The 27,617-nt window shown below is 32.7% G+C and overlaps 1 protein-coding gene across 1 annotated transcript in view; it reads left to right on the forward strand.

Moving 5' to 3' along the window:
* LOC138317312 (EH domain-binding protein 1-like) overlaps positions 1-27,617 on the forward strand; it is a 46,820-nt gene that overhangs the window by 10,325 nt on the left and 8,878 nt on the right. Inside the window, exons 4-5 of the mRNA XM_069258882.1 lie at positions 8,358-8,431; positions 25,141-25,255. Of these exons, the coding sequence (XP_069114983.1) occupies positions 8,358-8,431; positions 25,141-25,255 (189 nt within the window). The remainder of the gene's footprint in view (positions 1-8,357; positions 8,432-25,140; positions 25,256-27,617) is intronic.

Below are 27,617 nucleotides of genomic sequence, written 5' to 3' on the forward strand. Positions count from 1 at the left end.
AGGGTGTCCATATACACATTTCTTCAAAAGCAATTGTGCAAAAATTTGTCCAAATATTGGCGTCCCATGGCTCATTAAAAACATTTCGATACTTGTGGAATGATTATTGACAAATTCCAGATTGTACAATAGCATACCTGTGGACAGAGTACTGACCATCGTCCAGTTTAAATGACCATTTTCAGGTGTGTGTCCACTCAAGCCTTGTCAGTCAATACAGCTGGGCCTGTTTTTACAAATTGAATAATTTAATGAACCATTTCCATTGCACAGCTTCAGTCCTAGAGAGATGGCACATTTAATGGAGAACAAAACTAAGTGGTGTAGGGTAAAATGAGATTGGGGCCTAGGTAAACACGACGATAATATTCTAACGTTGTCGCGTTGTGTAATGCATGTTTGTTGGGCGATGTGGTCGCACTTCACTGCTCCTTCACGCTGAGTCTACATATCACTGGGGGTAGGGCCAGTTTTGGTAACTAATTAGATATGTCATTGTACTGTACAAACAAACCCTCTTGTTTATGTCAACATGGAATTTCTCTTAGTTGAGGAAATATTGACTCTGTAGTATGTTTGTGTATAATGAAAGCATTGCTAACAATACACTGCTTTCCTGTATTATTCATTTTACTGAGTCTCAAGTTCCATTGATTTGAGTAATATTTCCTCCCCCACCAACCCCAGTCCACCCTAAACTAACAATGGCTTTCCTTTAATAACTTTTACTCCCCACAGGGCACATTCTTATTTTAGCTCATTTTCTTCTAATTTTAGTATTTAAATCCTGTTTTCTTAGAATCAAAATTTTTGTGAAGTCATAATCAAATGTAGTCAGAATTATTAACCTTATGTGTAAAAGATGTATTTATCATTAGTAATAAGATTGACTTTTGGATGACTTTTTGTTAATGAAGATTTACATTTGTTAATTTGCTAATATATATTTACCTTAACTAATTTGCTAATAGATATTTGCTTTTACTAATTAGATTTAGTTTAAACAGTATTTTATTCATATAATGATACATATAATACAGTAAATAAACACATTTCGGGATCGGAAAACAAGCTTAAAGCTTATATAAATTCCTTTCCCTGCTAAATTAGATTTACCTTTGCTAATAGATAATTACCTTTGCTAATTTGCTAATAGATATTTACTTTTGCTAATAGAGATATACCTTTGCTGATGGAAATTTTACTTTCTATTAGAGATTTAGTTTTGCTAAATTGCTAATAGGTAATTCATTTTTGCTAATACAATACCTTAGCTTATACAGATACATATTTGCTAATCAAGATTTACTTTAGCTTATTCTGTATTTGCATATTACAGAGTTATCTGCCCTTGCGGTTAGGTATTAATTGTGACGTCATGTGTTTGCGAGCGTAACATCATTCTTCTTGGAGAAAACGAGGTAAATTGCGCTCACAAAATAATGACGTAACAATCAATACCTACCCGCAAGGGAGCTAACTCTGTAATATGCAAAAACGGAATAGGCATGAACCTGTGTTAATTGAGAGTTAGCAGTACTTACCTGTACTTATGCTCAGAGAGATTTCATTTACTTGGTAATAGATATTTATGTTCTAGTTATTGACAAAAATAAAAAGAATTGTGGTGGTAGGACCTTTACTTAATATCATGTTATTTTTTGGTAATGAAAAATTACTATTTACTTTAAAAAGGAATGACAGTGGAGCATTGATTTTTTCCAGTTTTACTAACTAGAATAAATGTTCCTGTTTTAAAATTGGATGCATAGATTTTTATATATTTTTTATCTTTTATGTATAAAATTAAAAAAAAAAAAAAAACATTTGGATTACATATAAATCATTCATAAAAAAAATTAAAAAATTTAGATCAAATAAAAAAAATCAATAAAAAGTGTCAACATCTAGTCAGCATACGGAGAATCTATTTGAAAAAGAGAGAGAGAGCGGTTTAATAGTGTCTTGCTATTACTACTGAAATACAAACACCTCGGATATACTCTGTGATGATCCGTTGTAATGACTGTGTAGAGTGTATTGAATACCTTGTCTCCTACTAATATGTATGTTTTTTCTCTAATCTTTATGATTGTTGACCTATGACTCTATAAAAGCCACAATATGATGAGCTTAAGGTGTGATTTTAACACCATAACCCGATTCACAGGTATCATTGAAGACCTACTTCGGTTAAGTATATGTACAAAACAGATATACAGAGTTAAACTGTTTGACAAGCTTTCAGTAGTTGCTGCCTTAATCACCTGGAAATAAATTACCAGTAAATCAGTCTAGTAATGGTGCACTGCAGTTTGTCTATAAAAGTCAGCTTGGTGAAGAGTACACTGAAAAGGAATATGTTTACATTAAAAATCTAGCGCTTGTTAGGCCACTCAGTATAGGATTACTGATACTAAACATTCCCCGTGCTTGAATTGGTCGCGCCTTGTCCAAATCCCGCCAGAAAGCGGTACTTGTCATCATCAATCACCCAGAACGACACCAAAAAAAAAATTTGCTTTTGGGGCAGGATTAGTAAAAGAGGATTTGTTCCGCTAATCCCATATGTGTTTTAAAACAACTTGCCGTTTTGATTATGTCTTCAGAGGAGTTGTTGTTTTCTAAACTAAAGTGGGAGAGGTTCCTACCCTGACTGTTTACTTTGGGTTGTGTTGGCAGCTATACAACGTTTTATTAACATCAAAGTTATGACAAAATAGCCACTGGCCACTACGCACTGACCTTTGCATTTGTCTGCCGCACTGACCAACCGCACCAACTTATTTCCTCTCCTATTAATTATCTGTAACCTTAACTGGCATCTTTAGTGTGTTTTGAATTTTATCATGTTTAGAATTGTTCTTCCTTCTATTCTTTGAAAAGATGTATTCAGTTATGAAACAAAGGTTATTTGGCATTGGGAATTTAAAGGAGGGAGGAAAGTCGCTACTGGAGGCCCAGGTCATTGGAGGAAAAAAAGCTACACTTGAGACTTTATTTGCTCTCCTTTCTTCCCCTTCTTAAGCATATTTTAAGCTATCTGCTCTGCATGATGGGTATCCAGAAAGTGAACAAAGTAATAATTTTCTAAGAACATGCTATAAACAACTGTAAACTGATTTTCTTTTGCATGTGATTTACTTTTGCAAATTTCAGGAACATTTATCTGTGACAAATTACTATAAATGTGTGTATTTGTGTGTGTGCTTAATTTCACAATTAATAAAATTTTAATGGTTCTGGTATTTTCCCAATAGGTGAATACACTATTAGACTTTTTTATGAACAAAGTTCATAATGTACAAAATATTATAAGCAGGGAAAATAAATTCACATAATTGTATTGCCAAAATTAGGTGATAAGGAAATAAATTTATCATTTTTCTAAAACAAGAATATGGAAATAAATTTTTGACATATTTGGACATGTTTAAATGTGATTTGTGGGGTCATCAGTGCACTCATTAAGTTCATTGTTTAATCTTTTTCCAAAAGAAAACATATTATGATAGTCTGGGGCTCTAAAAAGGAGGCTACGAAATAGATAATTATTTATAAATATAGTCGGTAACAATAGAAATGGAAATATCCATAGACAAAAAAACCTCATTGTTCACATACAACAACCACTCAATTGTATAAACAAGGATTCTTGCACATCCTTCCTACAATAAAATACAGATAGTATAGCTAGGTCCTGGACTGTTTGATCATTTGAGAATTTTCAAAGACTTAAAGGTCAAGGTCACAAATGATATCTGTATAGTTTGTCCATTAATTTAGTGGCCATACTTCTAGATGATCATGAGCTGAATGCATGATTATACTATAAGGATGGTGCCTCGTTTAAGATCATGGACGCAATTCTGATTATACTACCTTAAATAGGTTATTTTTCCCAATTTGAAAAATATTTCAAAAGGGAATGAAGTTGTCAAGATGTTCAGGAATATTCTAACACTTTTTAAGCCTTCATCATGTGGAACATGATTTTGAGCCCCACATATTTGTTGCATTGTACTGACTGTTGGTCATTGGTTTTCTCTGGATACTCCGGCTTTCTAATATGTCTTAAACCTGTCATATCCTTAAATGACCCTACTGGTAAATCTGAGATGTCAATGAAATCAAACTAACTGATGTATTACTTGAATAACTATTTCACAATAAGGAAATGGTTAAACATAGATCAGTTTTCCTTCTGGATTCCATTACTTTAAGCTGCTATCATCTCTAATAAAAAACCGCCAGAAGTTAGATCAAGCGCTGTCGCTATCCCTAATGTTAAAGTGTCACAGGCATTACATAATAAATGACATTAAACAATAGACATTAAACAATATAGAAAAAACACCTTTTTTTTTGTCTGAAGGTCCTAATCCACAGGCGTAGTGCGAAATAATATTAGCTGTTATGATAACATAATATTACAAACGGGAGCGTAACACGGCGATAGTGTTGTTAATATGGTGTAATGTTTATCCCCTAATAATCCCCGTATGTGACCCGGTCGTATTAGGACTAATTAGGGCACCTGTCAGGAATAAAACAAACATGACTAAACATGCTCTAAAGACCATATTTCAGAGTGGAATATTCCAAATAAGTGAGACGCAAAAATTAGTTTGGAAGTCTATAAAAGCAAGCCAAATAATGTTATTCTAGTCGAAAAATTGTAAGGCCGTGAGTAATTTTCTATAGAACTTGATGTTATTTTGAAAATGTTGAGAAACAATATTGACCCGGTTAAGAATATTAGGGAACTAGTAGGAGGGATAATGATTAATGAAAATAGTATTCATGTGTAGCCATATTGTTGTAGCACCTGTCTAAATCCGTCCATAAACCGGCCACTGTGTAGACATTCCAGGGCCGTAGTCTTTGGATACGTTGAGTAACTTAGGGAGATTAGACGGACAGCCACAGGGACCGTTATGCCTAATGAGACCCATGTCATTATGGAATTCATATTTTGTCATAAAAGATTAAATCTTGTATTATTTCATTGCTGGCACCGCGCCATGTTTCTGAGACCAACGCGGCCTCTTAATACTGTGTCTAAGAGTTTTGGAGATTATTAAACACCTCCAATATCCTGTTGTTTAGTCGTTATAACTCGTGTGATATCGGTATAATAAATATGTTTGACAAACAGTAAATACTTCAATAGATGTGTTGTATTTTTTATACAGAATTTGTATCATTAAGATTAAAGTTGGAAAAAAATGTAGTGCAGGTATGTCAAAAAAAATCACTAACATATAACTACGGAACAATATTTCCAGTGTTCATAATTTTTTATTATAAGTAATTTGATAATTATAATTGAAAAAATACTGTATGAACATAGAAAATATATTGTATAGTGTGAACATCTGTTTAATTAAAACATAATTCATGTTGATAGCATAATTTAGCATTGTCATTAATAAGTATTGTATCGGAGAGGGAAAACAGAAACATTATAGTCGGTATGAAAAAATAAAATAAAATAATTTTCAAAAATTCAACAAGAATTAAAAGAAAACATCTTAAATACAATATATTAAAAAATCTTAAATGAAATTAAATACTTTTATATATTTTTCTAGGAAATAAACCTCCAAAGTTGCTCAAAAATATAAACATGTATATGTCAGTAATTATTTTTTTTATCATGCATACAACATTTAATTCTTTATTATTATTTTTTTTAAATATGTGGGGGGGGGGGAAATCATTTGATGTGATGCATTTTCATTGTCACCTTCATCAAAAGTACAAATTGCAAATCTAAAAAAAAAATGGCCATAATTGATTTTAAAAAAATGTATTGGCATATGGTTAAAAACAAAAAAACTATTTGATAGTCTTTTTTTTCTAGGTTAGAATTTCTGTTGTTGATTGATCGCCATCATGAAAGTGCTGTACAAATCTGGACTTTTTATTGAATTCACCGACACACATATGCTAGAATTTGTTCACTTTGTACCTTTCTGTTGACTTAACAGTAACTTAAATATTTAAAGAGAATTTGACAAATCACCCATAGATCAGGCTGCAGTTTTTTATTTGATTTAACACAAGATGTGTAACCGTCAATTTGATAAAAAAAAATTAAAAAAATGGAGATATTTGTAGAAAAACATTTTGTGATTAATTACGATAGTGTTACTCAGTGACAGACCACGCTCCTTCAGTGGAGAATTTAACATAAGTTTTAAAACAGATTTGTGCAATGCATTCAGCTTAAATGAAAAAGTGAAGCTGAATTGAAATAAATAAAAATCCTATTTTAGACATGAATTTTGGAAGCCATTAGTGCTGACAGTAGTTTTGATACATTGATATAATTTTACAAAGAAGTTGTAGTCAGTCTTATTGCCGTGTGACGTAACATCTAATGGCTGTAAATAGTGAAGCTGATTTCCCTGAAATTCAAAAATAAGAATCAGTTCTCTGTAAATGTACTTTCTATAGAAGTCATGGATCATGTAGCGTTAATCACTAGATAAATAGTTTTGTATCATTTTGATACAACATCAATCAAAAATTATTAAAAGTTATGAAAGTTTAATTTTCTTACGCCATTAATCAAGAATTGTTTTGATGAAAATTTAATTTTGATACGTCATCAATCAATAATTTGTTAAATTGATAAAAGATCCTGTTTGTTTAATGACAAAAACTTAGAGATGTTTAAAAAGATTTCATGATTATATAACACAGAGTTTCATGGTTATCTATGGAAAAGACGGTGACAGCATTCAGAAAATATTGTTAAATTCTTAAGGATGTAAAACGTGGAGAATGTCATGATTATCTTGATATTTACATCCTGAAAATCATCAGTTAATGCCTATTTCCTGAAGTCGGTTGTTTGTTTAGATAGGACAATATATCCTGTTATCAGCTCTGTCAATACTGGAGTATAATCTTTAGCTCACATTTCCTACGATATTAAAAAGTTTTTAAACTTTCTTAAGCTCTCTTATGCTAACAATCTTTACCTTTGTATTAAACTGAATTCAAAAAATAAAGAATTTTTTGTTTTTTTTGTTTTTTTCGATGAAGATGTACCAAAATACTTTTCTGTTGATGAAAAGACACATTTTGTAAGCATTTTAATTGCATTTAAAGTAATATTTGTAATTTCATAACTAAATGAAATGAAAAGAAAATGTTTGAAATTAGATTGTAAAATTCCATGGAGATTATGAGAAAGTTTCATTATACAAATTGATGGAGATACCATTGATGATTTATCAATTTGATAAACATGTTTTACTTCCATATTTCATTATGTATGGAAAGCAGAGAATCAGTCTAAGAACTAGCTGCCGTAGAACCTCATCAGAATCCTTGAGGAGCGCGGCGGCGATGGTACAGTGATTCACAGTGAAGTCCTAGCAAGGACATTTTATCATTTCCCCCCAATAGCATGCCACTACACTCCAAAAAACAACATTTCTGGAAATAAACAATTTTAGCAAAAATATGAGCACTTGGACGAGTTCCAGGAAATTAGGCGGCAGAATGTTATAATCATTAGTGTGTTTAATATCACAATTAGCCAAGTTATGCGACCCTCAACGTTGTCTTGGCAGATTGGGGCGGCTGTTTTATGATGTCGCAGGAGAAAACTGTCGGTGTTCTGATTTGTCAGTCTCAGAATTTCTGTTGACTGGGTATGGTGGCTGTTTATATCTCCTCTCGTCTAATAAATCGCAGGCTTAATATCCTCCAAGGATTCTGTTTCATTTCCTTGCTTGACAGCAGAGAAGACCGGCAAGGAAACCCCACACAGCAAATGTGGCTGGTGGAATGAATTTTTCAAAGACCATTTAAGACTTTATCTGAAACATTCAAGCCAAGCTCCTTAGGAGAAAAATATTAAGAGTATAAGCAGCTTTCTGCTGTTTGCCGGTCTTACGTAGTCTTAGCTGGCTCACAGTGTACATCAATCCAAGCCCACAATCTCTTTAGCTTCTTTATTTCTTTATCTTAATTTCAGCCTTTTCTGCCAGCTGTTTCGTCTCTACCCTTTCCCCGTTGCCATAATCTGCCCAAATGTGCAATTTCTCCCAAAATGTGCCTGACAGATCCCCAGTATTAGTAGTTTTTTCTCATTTACTCAAATAAAGGTTTAGGAAGGATAAGTTACATAGCTGTCCCAAGAGAAAACTTCTAAGTCTTGTAAGTATATTGTGAAAATATTATCATCTTTAGACATAAACCCATTACTATAATACTAGTTAAGAAATCAGCTTTTCTGTAAAGTTTCTCAGCATATATAAGTAGCATGCAGGAAGAGCTATTCTTGTTTGTAACCTCTAACTAACAGGAGTAAAAGTTTTACATTTGTTCTTCTGCAGAGAAAAAGAGGACGATTTGGAACGTCGATTTGAGTTGTTGAATCGTGAACTGCGTGCTATGATGTCTATAGAAGGTTAGTATGTTGACAAGCCTGGTGTGTTGTACAAGTCCGTACAGGAAATACTGTCACAGTTCACTTACTACAGATATGGTTTGTTACTGACTAACAAATACAAATATTAACAATCTACGACAACTATTGTTTTGGCACCTAATTAAAAGTTCAAGACATTTATCTTTTTGTCATTTCATTTAAAAGTCTACAGGAAAAAATTAGATATAATCTTTTTAGATTTTGATATTGTATCGAGATTCAGGATTTTTTTCCAGGAGATATATTTTAAAGTACTGGCTACTAAAAGTCTTGACAGTCAAGTAGCTACACTCAAATCTTTAAATCTGTTCTTCAAGAGATTTATCATGTTATCAAGTTTAATTCTTGAAAAAATAGTCTCATAATTTAGATATAGATAAAATTACAAATAATTGACATAGAAAACTAAAATTTTGTGTTTAAATTCTCATTTCATTGGTGTTAATGGATTGTATATATCTTTATATTTAAGACAATTGAAAATTATTGTAAGGTTTCTTTCCAATATAAAACATTATTTAGTTTTGAAACTTTTATCTGTGAGGAATGTGTCTCAATATCTGACAATTTGTTTGTCAATCATTTCATTTCAATGATAGTTCTTTACTTTCATAATTTTGATGCTAAAATAATAATTGATTATTTTTCGTGGAATGTACCATTTTATTTGCGGCCATTAAAATAGCACTATCTAATCATTTCCAGTTGAAATTTGATATCATTTAAAACAGAGAAAAAATAATTAAAATGGAATGTAATTGATCTTAATAAAAAATGATGTGGAATTTTTTTAAAGCAGCAATACAATAAAATTTAGAAATCAGATTATTTTTAAAAATGAACATTGAAAGAGCTATACATTATACAATTTTATTTGATTTTAGGTATATCTCAAACGCATATTTCTAATATTCTTTGTACAATCTCTGAATATGCATATGCTTGTACCAAATGTTTGTTTTATATATATTATAAGACCACTGTAATATTACACAGTTTGACATATACTTAGCGTGAAATCGAGATTTATACCCAATGAACCACGTGCACCAATTTTTTTATGTCAGTCAAACAAAACTTAATTATTGATATACTGAGCTTTGTCTTATTTGAAATTAAATCTGAAGGGAAAAATAATGTGTAAAAAGAACAGACAAAAATATGGCTTTATATATATATATAAATTTTCAGTTTGAGGATATTTTATTGTATAAATACAGATGTTTATAGTCATGTCTTGGTTTTTACATGTATAATAATGCATAAAATCCCAAATTATCAAATATATAAAACATAGCAGAGATTGTACAATTCACAATATAATTATTGATATATTATATAGATTCAAATAAATTTCTGGTCTATATAACAATAATTATTTGATGGACTGTAAAAATAATATTGTATTTAAATTTAAAATGATATGATCAGTATGACTGTTTTAACTGCTAAATGTTAGGCATTAATTAAGTCAATTATAGTTTAATCATTGACCTTATATAATTATTAAAAATCATTAACAAATTTAATTATTTATACCATCAGTGATTATAATTTATAAGTCTTTGATACACTGAAGATATGATTTTTTTTTTTGATTTTTTTTTTTTCGGAGAGAGAGAGAGAGAGAGAAGAGGAAAATTTAAGATTCTTGAAAAATTAGCCCTAAAACTCAATAAAGCAATAAACTTGTATCATGTATCGTGGTCAACTATCACAATACAAGTGTTTTGGTAATAATTAAGCCGTAATAGTATACACATTAATTGTAATTACACATACATATATACATTTGATTACTGATAATTAAGTTATTCTTTATTTTTCTGATGCCTTCTTATTTTGGTTTTGTCCTAAGACACCATTTGTAGATTAACTGAATATAATGAACCCTCCAAAATATTGTTTCAGTATTTTTGGATTGTAGGATTTTTTTGTACAAAAGGAAGCAAAAATGGTTCACCTGTCAGAATTATATGACACGAAGCGATTGACATCTATTATAAGTTAACGATATCAATAGAATATTCGAGTATATTCCTGTATCATTTAACACTAATTATGTTGGACTATAAACTTGGAATTTAAGTCCTCTATATACTGTTACTTGCTGGTGTGAGAATTGCTTTTACATTTGTCCTGGCCATAATGATGTTATCATACTTTCATTATGTCTGGACAACAGCGTCCACTAATCTCCGGCCATTGAATAGTCAGTTCGAATTTTTGGGTCAATTACAGGAACTTTGTTATCATAGGGGGAATATCCTTACTCGTATTGTAGGTAAATGTTATTCTAGTTGTTTCATTCGTAGCTATAATTAGTTTGTAATTGGCCGGTCAGTGTTTACCTATGTGGTGTTGACACTTAGGTGTCCATGACTGACCACTCTAGTTTGTCCACCACTGGACTGGTCAGTTCCGCTGGACATTTGACCAGTTCGTTTGTTTAGGGCACCTGTGTAACAAGCACTACTCAGCCTTATAATCAAACTTTGTTGCAGTCAAATCGTAAAAACATTTGTTTCTTACTCCTCTGGTTATTTTTGCTGGTCAAGCTCAGTGGACAATACTTGACTGACCTTTCAGTGATCTGTTGTTTGGTTTGTTGTTTTATTTATCTACCTGAATTGAAACTGTTTCACTCTGAAGTGACGATATTCGCTCGAAGATATGTATTAAGTTTTGGCATAAATTATTTAGAAGAGATTTCACCTTTCCAATGGAACAAAGAAAATATTGATCATAGAAAAAAAAAAAAAATAAAAAAATATTAAAAAAAAAAAATAATTGATTTAGTTTAAATAACAATCTGAAGCTTATAATATATATTTGTGAAATTGATACCATGATATAAGGAATATATAATGTTTTTTGAAGTTTTATTTTCATTCCTATCTTTAGTACATCTTTTAATACTTTTTGAGTTGGCAACTTTTTTTTGTCCCTCTTTCCTATATATATCTAATATTTATCATTATTTATCTATAATCTATTATTTTCTTATTTATGATATTAATATGTTGATTTATGATATATATTTGTTTCTTTTTCATATCAGTTTTATCCATTCTTTGGTTTCCATGTTTTTGATAACAATTAAATAAACAAATCACAAACCTATCCATTAAAATTTGATAAATTTAAAGAAAACAAATATCAAAATTGTTATATAAAATTAATTTAAAGAAAACAAATATCAAAATTGTTATAAATTAATTATAAACTAATCACTGACCAATAGCAGTGTTTGTTTCATTACAACATGTTTCATTACAACATTACCTTGAAAGCAATGTTTTTCAAAATCGAAACTTAAAGCAAGAAAATTTTCTTTTCATGTCACTAAATAATGTAATTGATAGCAACCAAGATGAGAATTCCGAGGTTTAAGGGGTTCACGCTTGAATGCACACAGCTCTTTATTGAATGGGAGAAGCTACTATTGACTGTTGGTAGGAAGGTTGTAATTAACCCTGGATAACAATACACACCTATTTACACCTGTATTACCTGCTCAGGTAAATCACTGCTCTTCCGCTAGATAACGGGATCGTCGGAGTGTAATGGATATGAAAAATATGCTGTTGGGAGCTTCTATTTAATATTGGTTTAATTTTTATGGTTCTTAACTCACTAAAACTCAGCGTAATTATCTGCAGATAGTTAACTGAAAATTACCTGGAGATATACAATTTGTTCAAGAGATACACTGAATAAATCACAAAAATTATCTTAGAAAGAATGAATGTAAAATTATCAGGAGATACAAGAGATAGAACACAGAGGATTACCTGGTATCTAATGATAGAAATACAAACAAATTATCTGATTATATATTGAAAACAATAAAATTATCTGATGGCATATGGAAATTATATTTTATAAATTATAATGATAATAATAACTAAGATTTGAGAGAGAGAAAAATAAAGAGAAAAATATCTTCTCCAGCATAGATAAATCCATTTAAAAATTTGAAATGTGTTGAAAGAGTGAAAAAAATTATAGAAGGCCTGATAAATGATATACATTGTGTATAATCATTTTCAAGTTGCCAGAAACTATTAATTATCTGTCCTACTTACCTGAAAAGTCTCTTTTAGTCACAAGAATGAAGTTTTGATAAGGATCACTTATATTACAACAACCAATAATGTAAAATTAATTAAATCAACAAGTTAGAGTATAAAAAAAACAAACATTTAAAATTATTTATTCTCATAAATTCATATTTTTTTGGTAACGGTACTATGAAATTATTTTTCTGTTTTGTTATTCTTTCCTAGAAGAATCCGTTTGATTCCAGATGTAAACATTATAGACATGACCAGGTTATTCTTTAACAATTACCGTAAGATTAGTGTATCAAGTTATGGACAAGCAATTATAGAACAAAGCCACCAATTTCTTATGTACGGTGATGAGAACGAAAGGGAAAGACCATATGGCAGTGTTCCGAGTCTTTTGTTTGGCCGTATGGTTGGGTGGACAGACTTGCTGTCGGTCAAACTGGACGTGGAGGTCATGTGACCTCTCACCTGGCCATTGTTACCTGTGTCTTGTCAGCTGCTGTAGCTGAGTAACAAAGCCAGCCCATCCATCAGGCTGAAGAAAGCGCCGATGGTTTGTTTTTGATGGCTTGACAAAATGACAGTGTGATTGTTTTAAGTTGGGTTAGCTCTGTCATAAGGTGATGCATGCATTAAGTGTTGATTTGTATGGTGGGTTCCTGTTTCTGGCCGTGATTCTACTCTCCCCGTTTGTCTTGTCAGGTTCCATATGTCTCTATTTCCATCGCTGATCGATCTGTGGACAGTTAACACTCAGGTGATTCTACCTGCCTGCACGATTTCTCCGTCTGTTCACCTGTTTTATCATCAAACATGACCAGCACTCTCTCTTCACCACTTCCTCTGTTAACGTTTCTAGACTAAACCATCAAAGTACGATCAGCCGAGGACCGTTAAACATATAAACATACCCTTATTTTATTTCAATCATCAGATCTTCTGTACTATGAATATGTGTTACATAAATCACTTATTTTTGTAGATTGAAAATAAATACTACCAAAAATATTTTTACCTTTTTTTAACTCAATTTTCTGGTAATGTCTCTGGAATTTTTTAGTACATTAAGCTTACAGTTTGTTTTGTAATTTGGGTGTTAGGTTGTCTACCTGAGTTTCTGTCGTATTGCTTAGTTCGGCAGTGAAAGCACACTGGTGACATATGCTATTGTAATGTGTTTTACGTTTTTTCCGTAAATTTGTTCATTTAAATGTCAATGAGAGGCAGATTGTGAGTATTTAGACATGAATGGTGTCGGTAAATATGAGCCTTTACTGCGGATCTGATCTATTACATGATGTGTAATAGAATCTAAAGCATATTTACACTATCATTGAATGAACAATAGGTTTTCTGTTCCATTGTTTTATCATACTCTTAATAGAATGGAAGAATTTGCTAACATTTAGAGTATTTAGAACTTTGCTAACTAGATTTAGGATGTATATAAGAAAAAAAAAATTTAAAAGAAAAGAAAATGAACAAATAAAAAATGTTATTTCTCATTGTTCTGTAAAATTCTGAAAACATCTTAATGAGATAGTAAAAAAGGATTTTGTTCTAATAATAAAAAAAAATTTGAACACTAAAAAAGATTTGTTTAAAAAATATAATTCTTAAAAAATCCTCCTCGAAATTAGAGCAGAATTCATCAGGCAATTTTCTTCTGGTTCTATTTGTGTACAGGAAGTCAGCTCGTGACCTGTTTATTTGAAGGAATTAGAATACAGACAATTTAGGGATGAGGTCAGATTCGAAGGAAATTGAGAAAAATTTGAAATATTAATTGCAAAATATTGCTTCATATTATTTCACTGAAATCCATGATGATTAAGATGGTTTTAGAGTTATTGAGGTTATACTAATTAGATGGTAGCTGAAACAGGCAAAATTCAGAACAGAAACCATATTTTTATATACAGTGAAAGTTACGTAATAAATACTTGTTCAAAATAGAATTAAAAGAAAAAGGATAATTAGCTGATTATGAATTTAACTATCACATTATTTCATATTGCAAATATATTATATTAAATTTTTCTGGTTTCTCAGGAACGCAGAAAAAACGACAGACAGATAAATTATCATTTTGTTATAAGAAAATAGTGTTGAGTGCATGTACACTATTTTAATGAACGAATAAAAATAGTAACCATATTTTTAATGAACTGTATCACAAGAAATAATAGATTTATTCTTTTAATTTTTGCATTAAACTTTAAGTGGCCTCATCGTGATATGGAGAGAACACTGTGGAAGTGTAAGAAGATGAGAAAACAAAAATCATAGTTCATACTAATATCTGAACATACATTAGCTGACATTCTTGCCCCATCAGGTTCGCGTGCCGTGTCGTAAGCCTTAACCTCAGGCAGGAGTTTGAAGGGTACAGGAGTGTCTGAAATCACTGCATCAGTGTGATTCAAGTAGGGACAGTAATTAATTGGCACTGATCACACCGCCAAACTAATACGGTTTCATCCCCTGATTGCCCAATCAGAAGGCAGCTCCATTTGATCTGCATATCCATCAAGATCAAACTTGCTGCTATGACACTAAGTTTCTTTGCCACTGGTCTCGGTGATGAACAAATTTTTATCCTATTTTCTAATTGAGATGATGAATCTGAAGATAGGGAGCTTTTGTCTGATGACTATACTCATCAATTTACCGTTATTCAGGTAACGGGTATTTTTTTTGTCACAGGTATATTCAAGTGAATTAGGCCTCTTAAGATGAAATCCGCGATTTTACCTGAGAATGTTGCCTTGTGATCTGACGTTTGTCAGCAGGTACAGTAAGGTTGATAGGTTATTAGCTGGACTCGAGCACTTTGTGGTATTGACTTGTGATAGGGAAGGCTGTCAGCGAAATGTTACAGAAAATTGCAAAAGAATCCTGATGGATATAGCCTATTTCCTTTTGTTTATCCAATGTTACTATTACAATCTGTGATGGATATAGACTATTTCCTTCTGTCTATCCAATTCTACCATTACAATCCTGATGGATATAGCCTATTTCTTTCTGTGTATTCTGCATGTTACCAAAAGATCATGTTTGTAACAAACTTATCTATGTAACTGATAAATGGATCCATCATGATGATATTTAACTTAATTATGTATTCCTATGGAATCAAAATAAGAATTATACAGAAGATAGGATGTGCTTGTATTATATATCATGGAAAAGAGAGAGAGAAAAAAAGTACAAATGTTCATGGCAACTCCCCCATAATGGGATTTTAACTCTAAATTCAAAATATGAAGGGTCAGTAGTGTAATCCTTGCAGGGTCAGAGAGGAATGACCAAAAGTGTTCAGTATATTAAAATGTCCTAACATTCTACCTTATTTAGCCCTCCACCTTTAGGTCCTAGATTTGAAGCCCACCTGGAGCAGACATGATAGGTATTGACATTGCATACCTTACCTGTCTGTGGTCCTCAAGCTTTCCTGCAGTTCCATACCATAGTACATCCTGAAATTGAACTAAAGAAAGAAGAGGCTCCTGTTTATCAAATGATTAGTTTCCTATTTACAACAACTCCTTTTGAGTTATATTCAATGAGTATTTTCCCAGTTTGTAATTTGTCACAACAGTACTATGCCATGCTACTAACATGAAGCTGTCTTATTTAAAATTAAGACTGACAATTTGAATAATTAAGACTGACAATTTGAATAATTAAGACTGACAATTTGAATAATTAAGACTGACAATTTGAATAATTAAGACTGACAATTTGAATATGACAAAGTTACCCCATGTTACCAAATACCAGGCCGATACCATTTGTAATTTTGCGATGGAATGAAATATAAACAATAAGGTTTTTTACTCATTTTTGCAGAGGAAGACATTTAAATTAAATTCAGAGGATTGAACTGGCATCGTGCCAAATGTTTCTTGGATTTCTTAGTTCTTTGCTAGATTTTTTAGATTTTTTTACCGTTATTCTATGCCACGTTTCGTAGATTTCTTATTCTTAGCCATGTTTTTACTGGATTTATGAATTTGATGCCAATTGTTACCTGAATTTCTTCATTCGATGCCAATTGTTACCTGAATTTCTTCATTCTAGGCCATGTTAGCTGGATATTTTAATTCTATTTGAAATTTTCTTGATTTCTTAATTCTATGCCAATTGTTACTTGGATTTCTTAATCATATTCCATTGCTTCCTGGATTTTTCAGGACTTCTAACTTAAAATGTAGTGTAAAGCATAGATAGGTTTTATTTCTCAAACAGAGAAAACACCAAACAATATGTATTGCCTGTCAAGAGAAGCTTTACCAGCTAGTACTTGAAAAATGTGCTAAGTCGCAGACATGGAAAGGACACATAATTTCCTGTGAGATTATTGACGGACACAGGTGTGCCGGTGGTGTTAGAGCTGGAGACTCCCTGGAGCAGACGGCAGACAACCGCTGATTCTGACCAGGGTGTCGAGACTTTTGTCACCATCACATTAACCGGGTTTGGATGGAGATTGTTAGGACGAAAATGGTCAAATGCGTTCTTTAAAGAAATATTTTCCAGATTCAATTTTAGCAGAGTTCAAAATGTTGCATTGAGATTTGCCTTGAATTTTGATAAAATCAAATTAATTTATCATTGAACAAAATGAAAAAGATTATAGTAATGGCGTTTTATTGAATTTAATGGCCTTATGTCTTTCCTTGGGTAATTACATGTATTTGATTATACTTGTCAAATATCTCGTAAGGAAATTGTATGATATTCAGGTTACAGGTATGCTACGAACAAGTGTAACCCTAACCCTTATTTGATGAGGAATTTGTATGATACTAGAAACAAGTATGCTTCATACAAGTGTAACCCTAACCCATATTTGATGAGGAATTTGTATGATACTAGAAACAAGTATGCTTCATACAAGTGTAACCCTAACCCTTATTTGATGAGGAATTTGTATGATACTAGAAACAAGTATGCTACATACAAGTGTAACCCTAACCCATATTTGATGAGGAATTTGTATGATACTAGAAACAAGTATGCTTCATACAAGTGTAACCCTAACCCTTATTTGATGAGGAATTTGTATGATACTAGAAACAAGTATGCTTCATACAAGTGTAACCCTAACCCTTATTTGATGAGGAATTTGTATGATACTAGAAACAAGTATGCTACATACAAGTGTAACCCTAAACCCTTATTTGATGAGGAATTTGTATGATACTAGAAACAAGTATGCTTCATACAAGTGTAACCCTAACCCATATTTGATGAGGAATTTGTATGATACTAGAAACAAGTATGCTTCATACAAGTGTAACCCTAACCCATATTTGATGAGGAATTTGTATGATACTAGAAACAAGTTTGCTTCATACAAGTGTAACCCTAACCCATATTTGATGAGGAATTTGTATGATACTAGAAACAAGTATGCTTCATACAAGTGTAACCCTAACCCTTATTTGATGAGGAATTTGTATGATACTAGAAACAAGTATGCTACATACAAGTGTAACCCTAACCCATATTTGATGAGGAATTTGTATGATACTAGAAACAAGTATGCTCATACAAGTGTAACCCTAACCATATTTGATGAGGAATTTGTATGATACTAGAAACAAGTATGCTACATACAAGTGTAACCCTAACCCTTATTTGATGAGGAATTTGTATGATACTACTACTGAACAGTATGCTACATACAAGTGTAACCCTAACCCTTATTTGATGAGGAATTTGTATGATACTAGAAACAAGTATGCTTCATACAAGTGTAACCCTAACCCTTATTTGATGAGGAATTTGTATGATACTAGAAACAAGTATGCTACATACAAGTGTAACCTTAAACCCTTATTTGATGAGGAATTTGTATGATACTAGAAACAAGTATGCTTCATACAAGTGTAACCCTAACCCTTATTTGATGAGGAATTTGTATGATACTAGAAACAAGTATGCTTCATACAAGTGTAACCCTAACCCTTATTTGATGAGGAATTTGTATGATACTAGAAACAAGTATGCTACATACAAGTGTAACCCTAACCCTTATTTGATGAGGAATTTGTATGATACTAGAAACAAGTATGCTTCATACAAGTGTAACCTTAAACCCTTATTTGATGAGGAATTTGTATGATACTACTTACAAGTATGCTACATACAAGTGTAACCCTAAACCTACTTACAAGTATGCTACATACAAGTGTAACCCTAAACCCTTATAAGCTGTTTATAGAATGATATTCTTAATCAACCAGCCAATCTAACCCGCGTTTGGTGAGGCATTTGTATGGTACTAGTTACAGGTCCGTTATGTAAAAGTGTTTGGCAGTCTGCCCCGCCAGCACCATGTGTGTAGACAGTTTGGTTAATGTTTATGGTAAAAAAAGACAACAATAAAATTTGCTCACAATGGCGGTGTGACACCTTAAGACATACCAGCTTCGTAAAAATCAATGTCCTGCTGTAAAAATAAAAGTAAATGGTCGATTGATAGTCATGCTGCTGTGGCCCCGCGAAATGTCTCCGGCAAACTTGGTGTATGTGCAGTATTTTGGAACTGTTTGGCCTCATCAATCAGTCATCTATTCTCTTGTCCCAGCTGTTCAGGGAAACAGCCTGTGTGCAAACATTTTAACGGCCTTACCTGTTAGACGAGAGCCGTAAACATACACGCACAATCCCAGTCAATTTGTGTATCAATGGAAAATTATCATGAATATGAAATATTGTATAAGAATGAAGGGCCCATTTGGAGCGATGGACAATAGCGTTGATAAATGGAGCGTGAAAAGACCACAGCCTCTCCAAGTTTCTACACGACGTCAGATTAAAAGTAACGTCTGCTTCACCTTGTACACCGTCAATTATTGCTGCCACTGAGGAACAGCTTTCACTTTCTTTTCTCTGTTGTCGTGGTAAAAATGAATAAAAATTGGCACAGGTTTCTAATCAATGTGCATACCTATATGAACTGTGTATAACAGGGGTTTCTATACCAGGTACACTCATCCGAGTTGAACTGAAATCTTGAGATATTTTGTCAGTGACCTGTACTGTACACAAATAGCTGTATGTATGGGTACATAGTGAGACAAATGATGCTGACAATAATGGCATGAAGTTTACTTAAATCAAAAATATTTTTCTTCATGACATTCATTAATGATTTTATTCAATGTTTAAGCTCAACTGGCCAGAAGTACCAGGATGAGCTGATGCCACAGTGTCTGCGTGGTTAAGTGTCGCGACACACATTTAAAAACCTCCACCCCTGAGTTACAAATTTGAATCCAATGTGGGACAGTTGCTAGGTACTGGCCATACTGGCCAAATTGTCTTCTTCAGTTATATTGACTTACTTCAATATCCTAAACTTGACACATCTTTAAATGAGCATGTCTGTTAACAGATCATAAAACACAAAATGATGACGATGCATGTGGTTTTTTTGGCCTGTGTATGCGGTTTCTTTGGCCTGTGTATGTGGTTTGTTTGGCCCACAAAGGTGACTTGTATGGCTAGGTGGTTTGTTTGGCCCGTGTAGGTAGTTTGCTTGGCCTATGGTAGGCGGTTTGTTTGCGATGCTGACCTAAGTTTTCACAACCTAACCTCGTCTGAGATACTAATGGTCTTTGAGATTTTTATCATGGAATTAAGAGCATGGCGTACTTCACGCCCCATCAGTCAGTTCTGTTGACAGTATCATCAGTTTTATTTGCCGATTTTTTACATCTTCACTGTAAAAAATGGGCAAATAAAATTAAAGGAAACCCGTAAGAAACAGCAACTATAAAGTGAAAGTCAGTCCCAGGGGAACCCAAGGCTTTTTCTTTTGACCATTAAAACAGCTTTACAACTCCCATTAGGAGTACATACATGTGACAGCAGCATCGGGCGACGGACGAGGACGCGACGTAATATGCGTGTCTGTATTTACGGGGTCGGGGATAAGACTATTAGGGAGGAAGGAGGCTTGAAGCCCGACAAATATCTTCATAATTGTAGTTATCAATGTATGGCCATTTATTACTGAGAGGGGGATTCATATTGATGGACTTTAACTCAGTTCATGAACTAACGTTGTCTCTGTCTTTTTGTTTGTCCTGCGATGATTTGCAGACTTAAACTGACATGATGTTATGGGGTGTGAGAGTGCCCGCCACCCGCCCAACCCTCGCCCCCTCCACCTGATCACAATGAGCTCGACAGTGAGACACAGAGTCAAGTTTCATCTCGACTCATCAACATGAAAACCTATACACTGAAGAGTTCCGAACAGACAATGGCGAGGGAGTCACGGTACACGTGTTTGGCTGTTAACTAGGCATGGATCCTCCCACCTCCCCTCCCAAAGCTCCACTCTCTCGGGCAGACTCACAGTGATATGTACACAGATTACGGGAGAGGCCGACACCTGCAGTGTAAGGACTGACAATCCCCTCCTTAATCCATCATCTGATCACACAACAATGTTTGACTACCACAGAAATCTCCCACTTTTCCTCTCCCTGCTTGCCCCACAATTATCAGCCGGGTTAAATGTCTATTAATTCCAGGAAAACACCCTATCATTCAATTTCTCATCAAGAAACGCACAACCAAGACTAGCAAAGAAAATTTCGTCCAAAACAAGTGTAAATCGATCAGATCATCATTGCAAAGCAGTTTCTAAATTATGAAAATAAAAGCTAAAAAATTTCTAATTAAATTTACCAGAAATACTGTCATGTTATACAGTCAATGTTTATTGTAAATCATCTTGATGGCAACAATTGATTCTAAAAGTTTCATAATTTTTCATAGAACAATTAATCTGTTGTATAGAGATGAAACAAATCATGCCATCTCATCATTTTAAAAAATTCTTATTTAATGCACTCTATGATAATTTTCATACTGAGCTGATGCCATTGTACTTACAATAACATACCGGTAGGCAATCTAACAAGCAAATATATTTGTTTTAATTTAATTAACAAAATATTGTAAGAAATTTTTCTCCTCCATGGAAAAATAACACTAATATGTAAAGTTATCACTTAAAGATGCTCCACTGCTGACAGAGCATATATGATATTCATCATTTGAACAATAAGTGGTGTTTAATTATGTATATATATGTCTAATTAACACCAAAAAAATAATATAAAAAAAAATTTGCCTTTGGGTTGTGTGCAATCACTACTTCATTTCATATAGGATATAGTGCCACGGAATTTTCTCGGGATGCAATTAATTATTTGTTATATTTTTAATTTGAAGTAAAATTAGAAGCTCAAACTTTTCAACGACAGTTATGATGTAAAGTTAGTAACTTTTGTAACTGAAGAAAAATACTAAATCGTCTATGGCTGTTTTTGATAGTGAAAAAATACCATTTGTCAGCGTTGGAGCATCTTTAATTCAGCAAAAATATTCTCTTGTAATCAGTAATTTTTGCAAGAATGTTATAATTACTTTTGCAATTTTGTTGAACATTTTAGTTTGATATTAAAAATATATATTAAAATTTAGATTTTAGTTTAAAGTCAGTGTTATATTTTAGACTTGGTATGCTATATATATAATTGTATATAAGAAGCCTTACAAATTCACCAATAATAGAAATTGTTTTTATCTCCTTGCTGTGTGTGCAAAACATTTAAAATTGTATTGAAATATTGTCAACATTTTGTTGATTATTGAAATAAAAGTTTATAACTTGGTATTACAAAAATTAAAAAAAAACTTTGAATAGGCATATAAATTAAGAATATGAGGTTAAGAATTAAAACATTGAGAGAAAGAAAATATTATTTAGAATTTTTTTTTTTTTAAGTGTATGACCATTTATGATTCTATTGACATATCCAGATTACAACCAGGAATCTGATTTAGAATGTGTTAACTGATAGGTTATTAGTACAGTAGTATACAAACAGTGGACAATCATACACTATAATTTACAGAGGATATTGGACAATCATATACTAAATATTCTAAATAATTATATAAAACATTAAGTTACATTATATATGGTTAATTTAATCATTTTTATGGTAAATTAACTTAATGAATCAATTTTGTAATTGCTATTCTCACCTAAGAAGTGATAAAAACATTACACCAATTTTCTCCGTATTTTGACAATATCTGACCGTCTTCGTCGACGGGTACAATTACTAAGACAAAGCTGCAATGACACTACATCTTTTCATGCCGTTTTTCATTCCGGTTTATTTTCTTTAGGTGGAGGGCAATGACAGAAGACGGTATAGAGCCTTACTGTAACTTTATTTTGACGAGAGAAGAAAAGATATTTTTTCTGACTGATTGAACAGCTAGCCGACGATACATTGTCAGACACCAGTTTATTGGTGTAGCGTCGTCACAGACAGGATATGAAATGTTTCGTGCCACCGCGATTCAGTCAGAACAATATTGAATAAATTTTATGCTTAAAAAACAGTTTCCATGTATGAAATTGAGGCATCTTTTTTTTGTCTTTGGTTGTGTGTCAGATTTCGGAGAAGGCAGTACGGTTGAGTGATCCTGTGACTCCTATCAACGTACAATTGCTATCGCGAGATATTTACATAATCTACAAGATTTGGAAGTGTGATTGATTGGTGTGGTGGATTTTTGGGTTATTTAATTGTCCGTTTCCCTGAGTCGACATCCTGTATAAGTATTACAGCGAATCGGCCATTTAAGCCAATCAAACAGTTCATGTTTATGTTTGTTAATGATACTAAATCATATTTGCGGGCATGTGGTGGCTAAAAGGCAATGCTAATTATCTCCAAAACAAATTGACTCAATAAAACTGAAGAAAGAAAAATATCAAAAGGAATAAAAGTTATTCCGATTTGTAGTCAGTCATGCGTGACTGTTTGACAGGTTCTTGAGACGTAACTAAATTGTATGATTATGGACTGAAGACAGTGGTAAATGTGTTTTGGTGAGGGTTTAATGAGAGTATTAGAAGTGTAAATTGATATTGATGGCAGTATTATGGCCGATCGTATTCCATAATAAACATTGTTTGTTTTCACAATGACGACTTAACACCTTTTGTCGAATCCACCATACACTGTCTGGCCTAATTTGTGTTTGTTTGAAAATAAGATATAAATAAATAAGCCAGCGTAAGATCAATATTGGTTTGACAGAGAAAGGTGATGTTTTTTTCACAGTTTATCTATTTGTATTGTAACAGGTGTTTTTTATCGTGTTTATTCAGGTATTTTGAGTGTATACCTGTATTATTTGTTTATGTTACAGATAAGGTTCTCAAATGTCTGACCTTAATTTATATGTTCAACTCTCCTTTACTCTAATTGGCCCTCTTCTGTTTCCTGTTGACTTTAAAACCCACTGTTAAAAAAAAAAATCTTTTGATATACAGCGTTCATTGCGGTTTACTTTTTCGTAAGTTTTTTTTTTTTTTTTTTTTTGTTAAGATACAGACCTCCCCGAGTTCAGGAAGTAAATCAGTATAATATCATAGGAAGGCTTTCATTAAATGTTGTAAATTTTCTGGCCGTCCGTCGTTTGGCCGTCTGTCTGTTTGTCTTATAATATATCCATTTACCACATATTTATGTTGTGCTTATACTGATATTTGAGGGAAATATTTTTTTTTTGTGATAGAATTCTGCCATCTATATATTTCTCCTGCTACATATTCACATTGAAGATATTTCCTTAAAACTTGTTTGTAGAGATTCAAGAATTCAGTCTAAAGCTGACATAGACTTTGGGAATATGAATAGATTGATTAAGGTTTAACTTTGGAAACAATTCCTTTTAAATTCCCAGTATAAAGCAGAGGCCCTATTTCCCTGTTAAACATCAAGATGATTTGTTTATGATATAAAGGGTCCCAGAGGTTCTGGTAAATAAAATAATCATCAGCACGATTTGATAGTTAACATTTTGACATTTACCAAAGAGGATTTGTGGCTTGTTACTTTTACCTTTTATGATGACGTACGCTGTTTTTATCAAAAGTTGTATATTATATGGTGAAAATAGTTATGGGTGATTTTTAAACTGATAAAAATCATGATTAGTTTAATAATTTGAAGTAACGAGGATGTAATATTTTTTAAAAAACCAAAAAACTGTAAATGCTTATTTGTGAAAAAAAAATGTCTGACCATATTCCACCACATAAGCACCTAGGGTGCTTAACAAATTGAACAACTCTGGGGGCGCTTAATAGAAACAAATTTTAACTTGCCTTTCGTAAAATTATTCTGCAAAGTAAACCAATTATCAATTTGCAAAAGAAATCAGTAAGTTAACCAACAAAGTTTTCATATTTTCAGTCTGTATTTAATTCAAATTAAGTGAAATTGAAGCCTAAAAAGGGGAGGGCTGCTTATAGGGATGGGGGCGTTTACTGGTTCGAATACAGTGTTTTTATTCTTTTCACTATAATGTCACTAATTGAAGAAAAAAATTTTCGAATATTTCTTTGAAAACAATATATGTCGTCAGATTTTTAGAAATCATTTGAACACTTAATTGTTTTTGTGTTTGTCTATTCACATTGTTTTTATTACAGAATAATAATTTTATCATCAGAACTTAAATGTTCGTATGACAGTGATTTAATTTATTTTTCAGACTGGCAGAAAACCCAGGCACAGAAACACAGAGAGAAGTTACTGCTGGAGGAACTTGTTGCTATCGTCAACAAGCGTGATGAACTTGTCCAGCATCTTGATACGCAGGAACGAGCGTAAGTTTCCATTAAATTCTTCCTCCTATGAATTCCCTTTTTCGTCGTCTTCTCTCTTTGTTTTTCCTGTTATCTTCCATTACTTACTATGTCTCCTGCCATGAAATAGGTGCGGATGGGGTTTGTATGTGTACAATACCTTATATCTTTCTGTCCTGTCCCATCACATCCAGTCAATCTTGATTTCTCATAGACTCGTACTGCTTTGATGTATGGAGATGATAGCATTTACATTTTACATTTTATTATTAGTTTTAATCTCTTTCTTTCTGTCGCTTTTATCTTGTTTCTCTCTGCATCTTTCTCTGTCTCTTTATTCCTACCTTTCTTTCTTCTTCTTCCTTTCACTTATCTCCCTTTTGACGGATTTTCCCTAACACCTGTAGAATTAATTACTTTGTTGATTTTTGTTTCTGTGAGTTTCTTTCTACCTCTTTCTCTCTCTCTTAGTTTTTACCGATGTCTTTTTTCCTCTGTCTTTCACTTTCTTCCCTATTAACTTATCAGTATACTAACACCTGTAGAGCTAATAACTGGTAATTCTTGTTTCTCTCTATCTCTTTCTCTGTCTCTTTCTCCTTCTATCCATTGATGCCTCTGGTTCTCTTTCATTCACCTCTTTCCCTTTTGATTTATCTCCCCTAACACCTGTTGAACTAATGACTTCAGTAATTTTTTGTTTCTGTGAGTTAAAAGTGCACTTGAGTATGCTCCTTTAACGGGCACCAGTACAAGGTTATCTTGTTACTTCGACAACCCGTATGTTTCGTGACGTCGTCCAGTAACGTTGTCGTGCGAGCTAATTCTTGTGCCAGCCATCTCATTTTCATACCACCAGTTTCCTCTATGTAATTACTACACTAAGCTCCTTTAGAAGTAAAATACCTGGCTCGTGTTTCAGGTATCAGTCATTTATCACCACGCTAAGTGGACTCCATTTTGTATATCAATGGATTACGGCCATAAAATGAAGGGTTTCGATCAGCTGTCCTGGGATGCGCCTTACCAATATAATCAAATGTCACGTCTTCATCATGTCTCCATGATTAAATTACATAGAACTTTTAAATAAGGCAGATTTTTTTTTATTATTGATAGAAATTTTTGAGAGAAAAAAGATTTACATTGACATTAACGAAAAAATATTTGATGAAGTTCTGATGACATTGATCTCTTACAAGACATTTTGCATATAGATTTGTCTCTGCTTCATTTCTTAGAAGTGTAATATTTTAGTTTTTTCATAAAAAAAATATATGATTTTTTGTTCATTAGAAATACTCCTGATCCAAATTCTAGGAAATGCAGAAATTTATAAGTCGACTACAAATGTTATACAATTCTAAGAGGCCAAAAGGTGTCTTAAGTCATTAGAAATTCTAGATCTTCTTTATGTCTCCCAGATATGGTAGAATCAGATATTCAATCTCATTGATCAAAAGGCCTCAATTGATTAATTAATGATGGCCCTTTACAAACAATTGTGAATTTTAGGATTGTCTTACAGGTGAGACATTCAAGTTTTATAATTTTGGAAAACACATTTCTGAGTATTATTTGATCAATGGTTATAGAAGATGAATGAGATTTTGGTATAATTATCATTCTGTTTGTGAGATGACACTTTAACATGACATTCAAATTGGTCCTGATCGACTCCCTCCCACAGACAAAAAGGGTCCTGATCGACTCCCTCCCACAGACAAAAAGGGTCCTGATCGACTCCCTCCCACAGACAAAAAGGGTCCTGATTGACTCCCTCCCACAGACAAAAAGGGTCCTGATCGACTCCCGCCCACAGAGGGATCACATTAACCAATAAACATTTTAATCAGAATCTTAGCTCTTATCAATTATTCTTTATAGGTGGAACAAATCTAGATATGTATAGAATGGTCTTAATGTTCTTTATCAGACTTATGAATCCAGTGACTCTTGGCTCATCCAATGGAATATATTATTCATTTGATTATTACTGAGAGTTATCTGCCCTGCAAGTAGGTACTGATTGTGACGTCATGTGTTTGCGAGCGTGATATCATTCTTTCTCCAAGAATTTGAATTGCTCTCACAAAATAATAATGTAACTATTCATACCTACCCGCACGGGAGCTAACTCTGTAATATGAAAAGACGGAATAGCAGTTTGATATTTTGCCGATATTGGTCCCATGTAGAATCAAGGAGCAGATGGACATAAGGCATCAAAACGAGTCAACATTAATTCTAACATCAATATACAGTATCAGGGCCTGACACAATAAACCTTTCTCTTAGACTGATATTTTACTCAAGTTTTTGTAGAATCATATACATAAGTAAAAAATCTGTCTGAGAATAGTTTATATGCTGGGCCATAAAC

This window comes from Argopecten irradians, chromosome 3 (assembly GCF_041381155.1).
Source record: "Argopecten irradians isolate NY chromosome 3, Ai_NY, whole genome shotgun sequence".
NCBI classification, from domain to species: domain Eukaryota; kingdom Metazoa; phylum Mollusca; class Bivalvia; order Pectinida; family Pectinidae; genus Argopecten; species Argopecten irradians.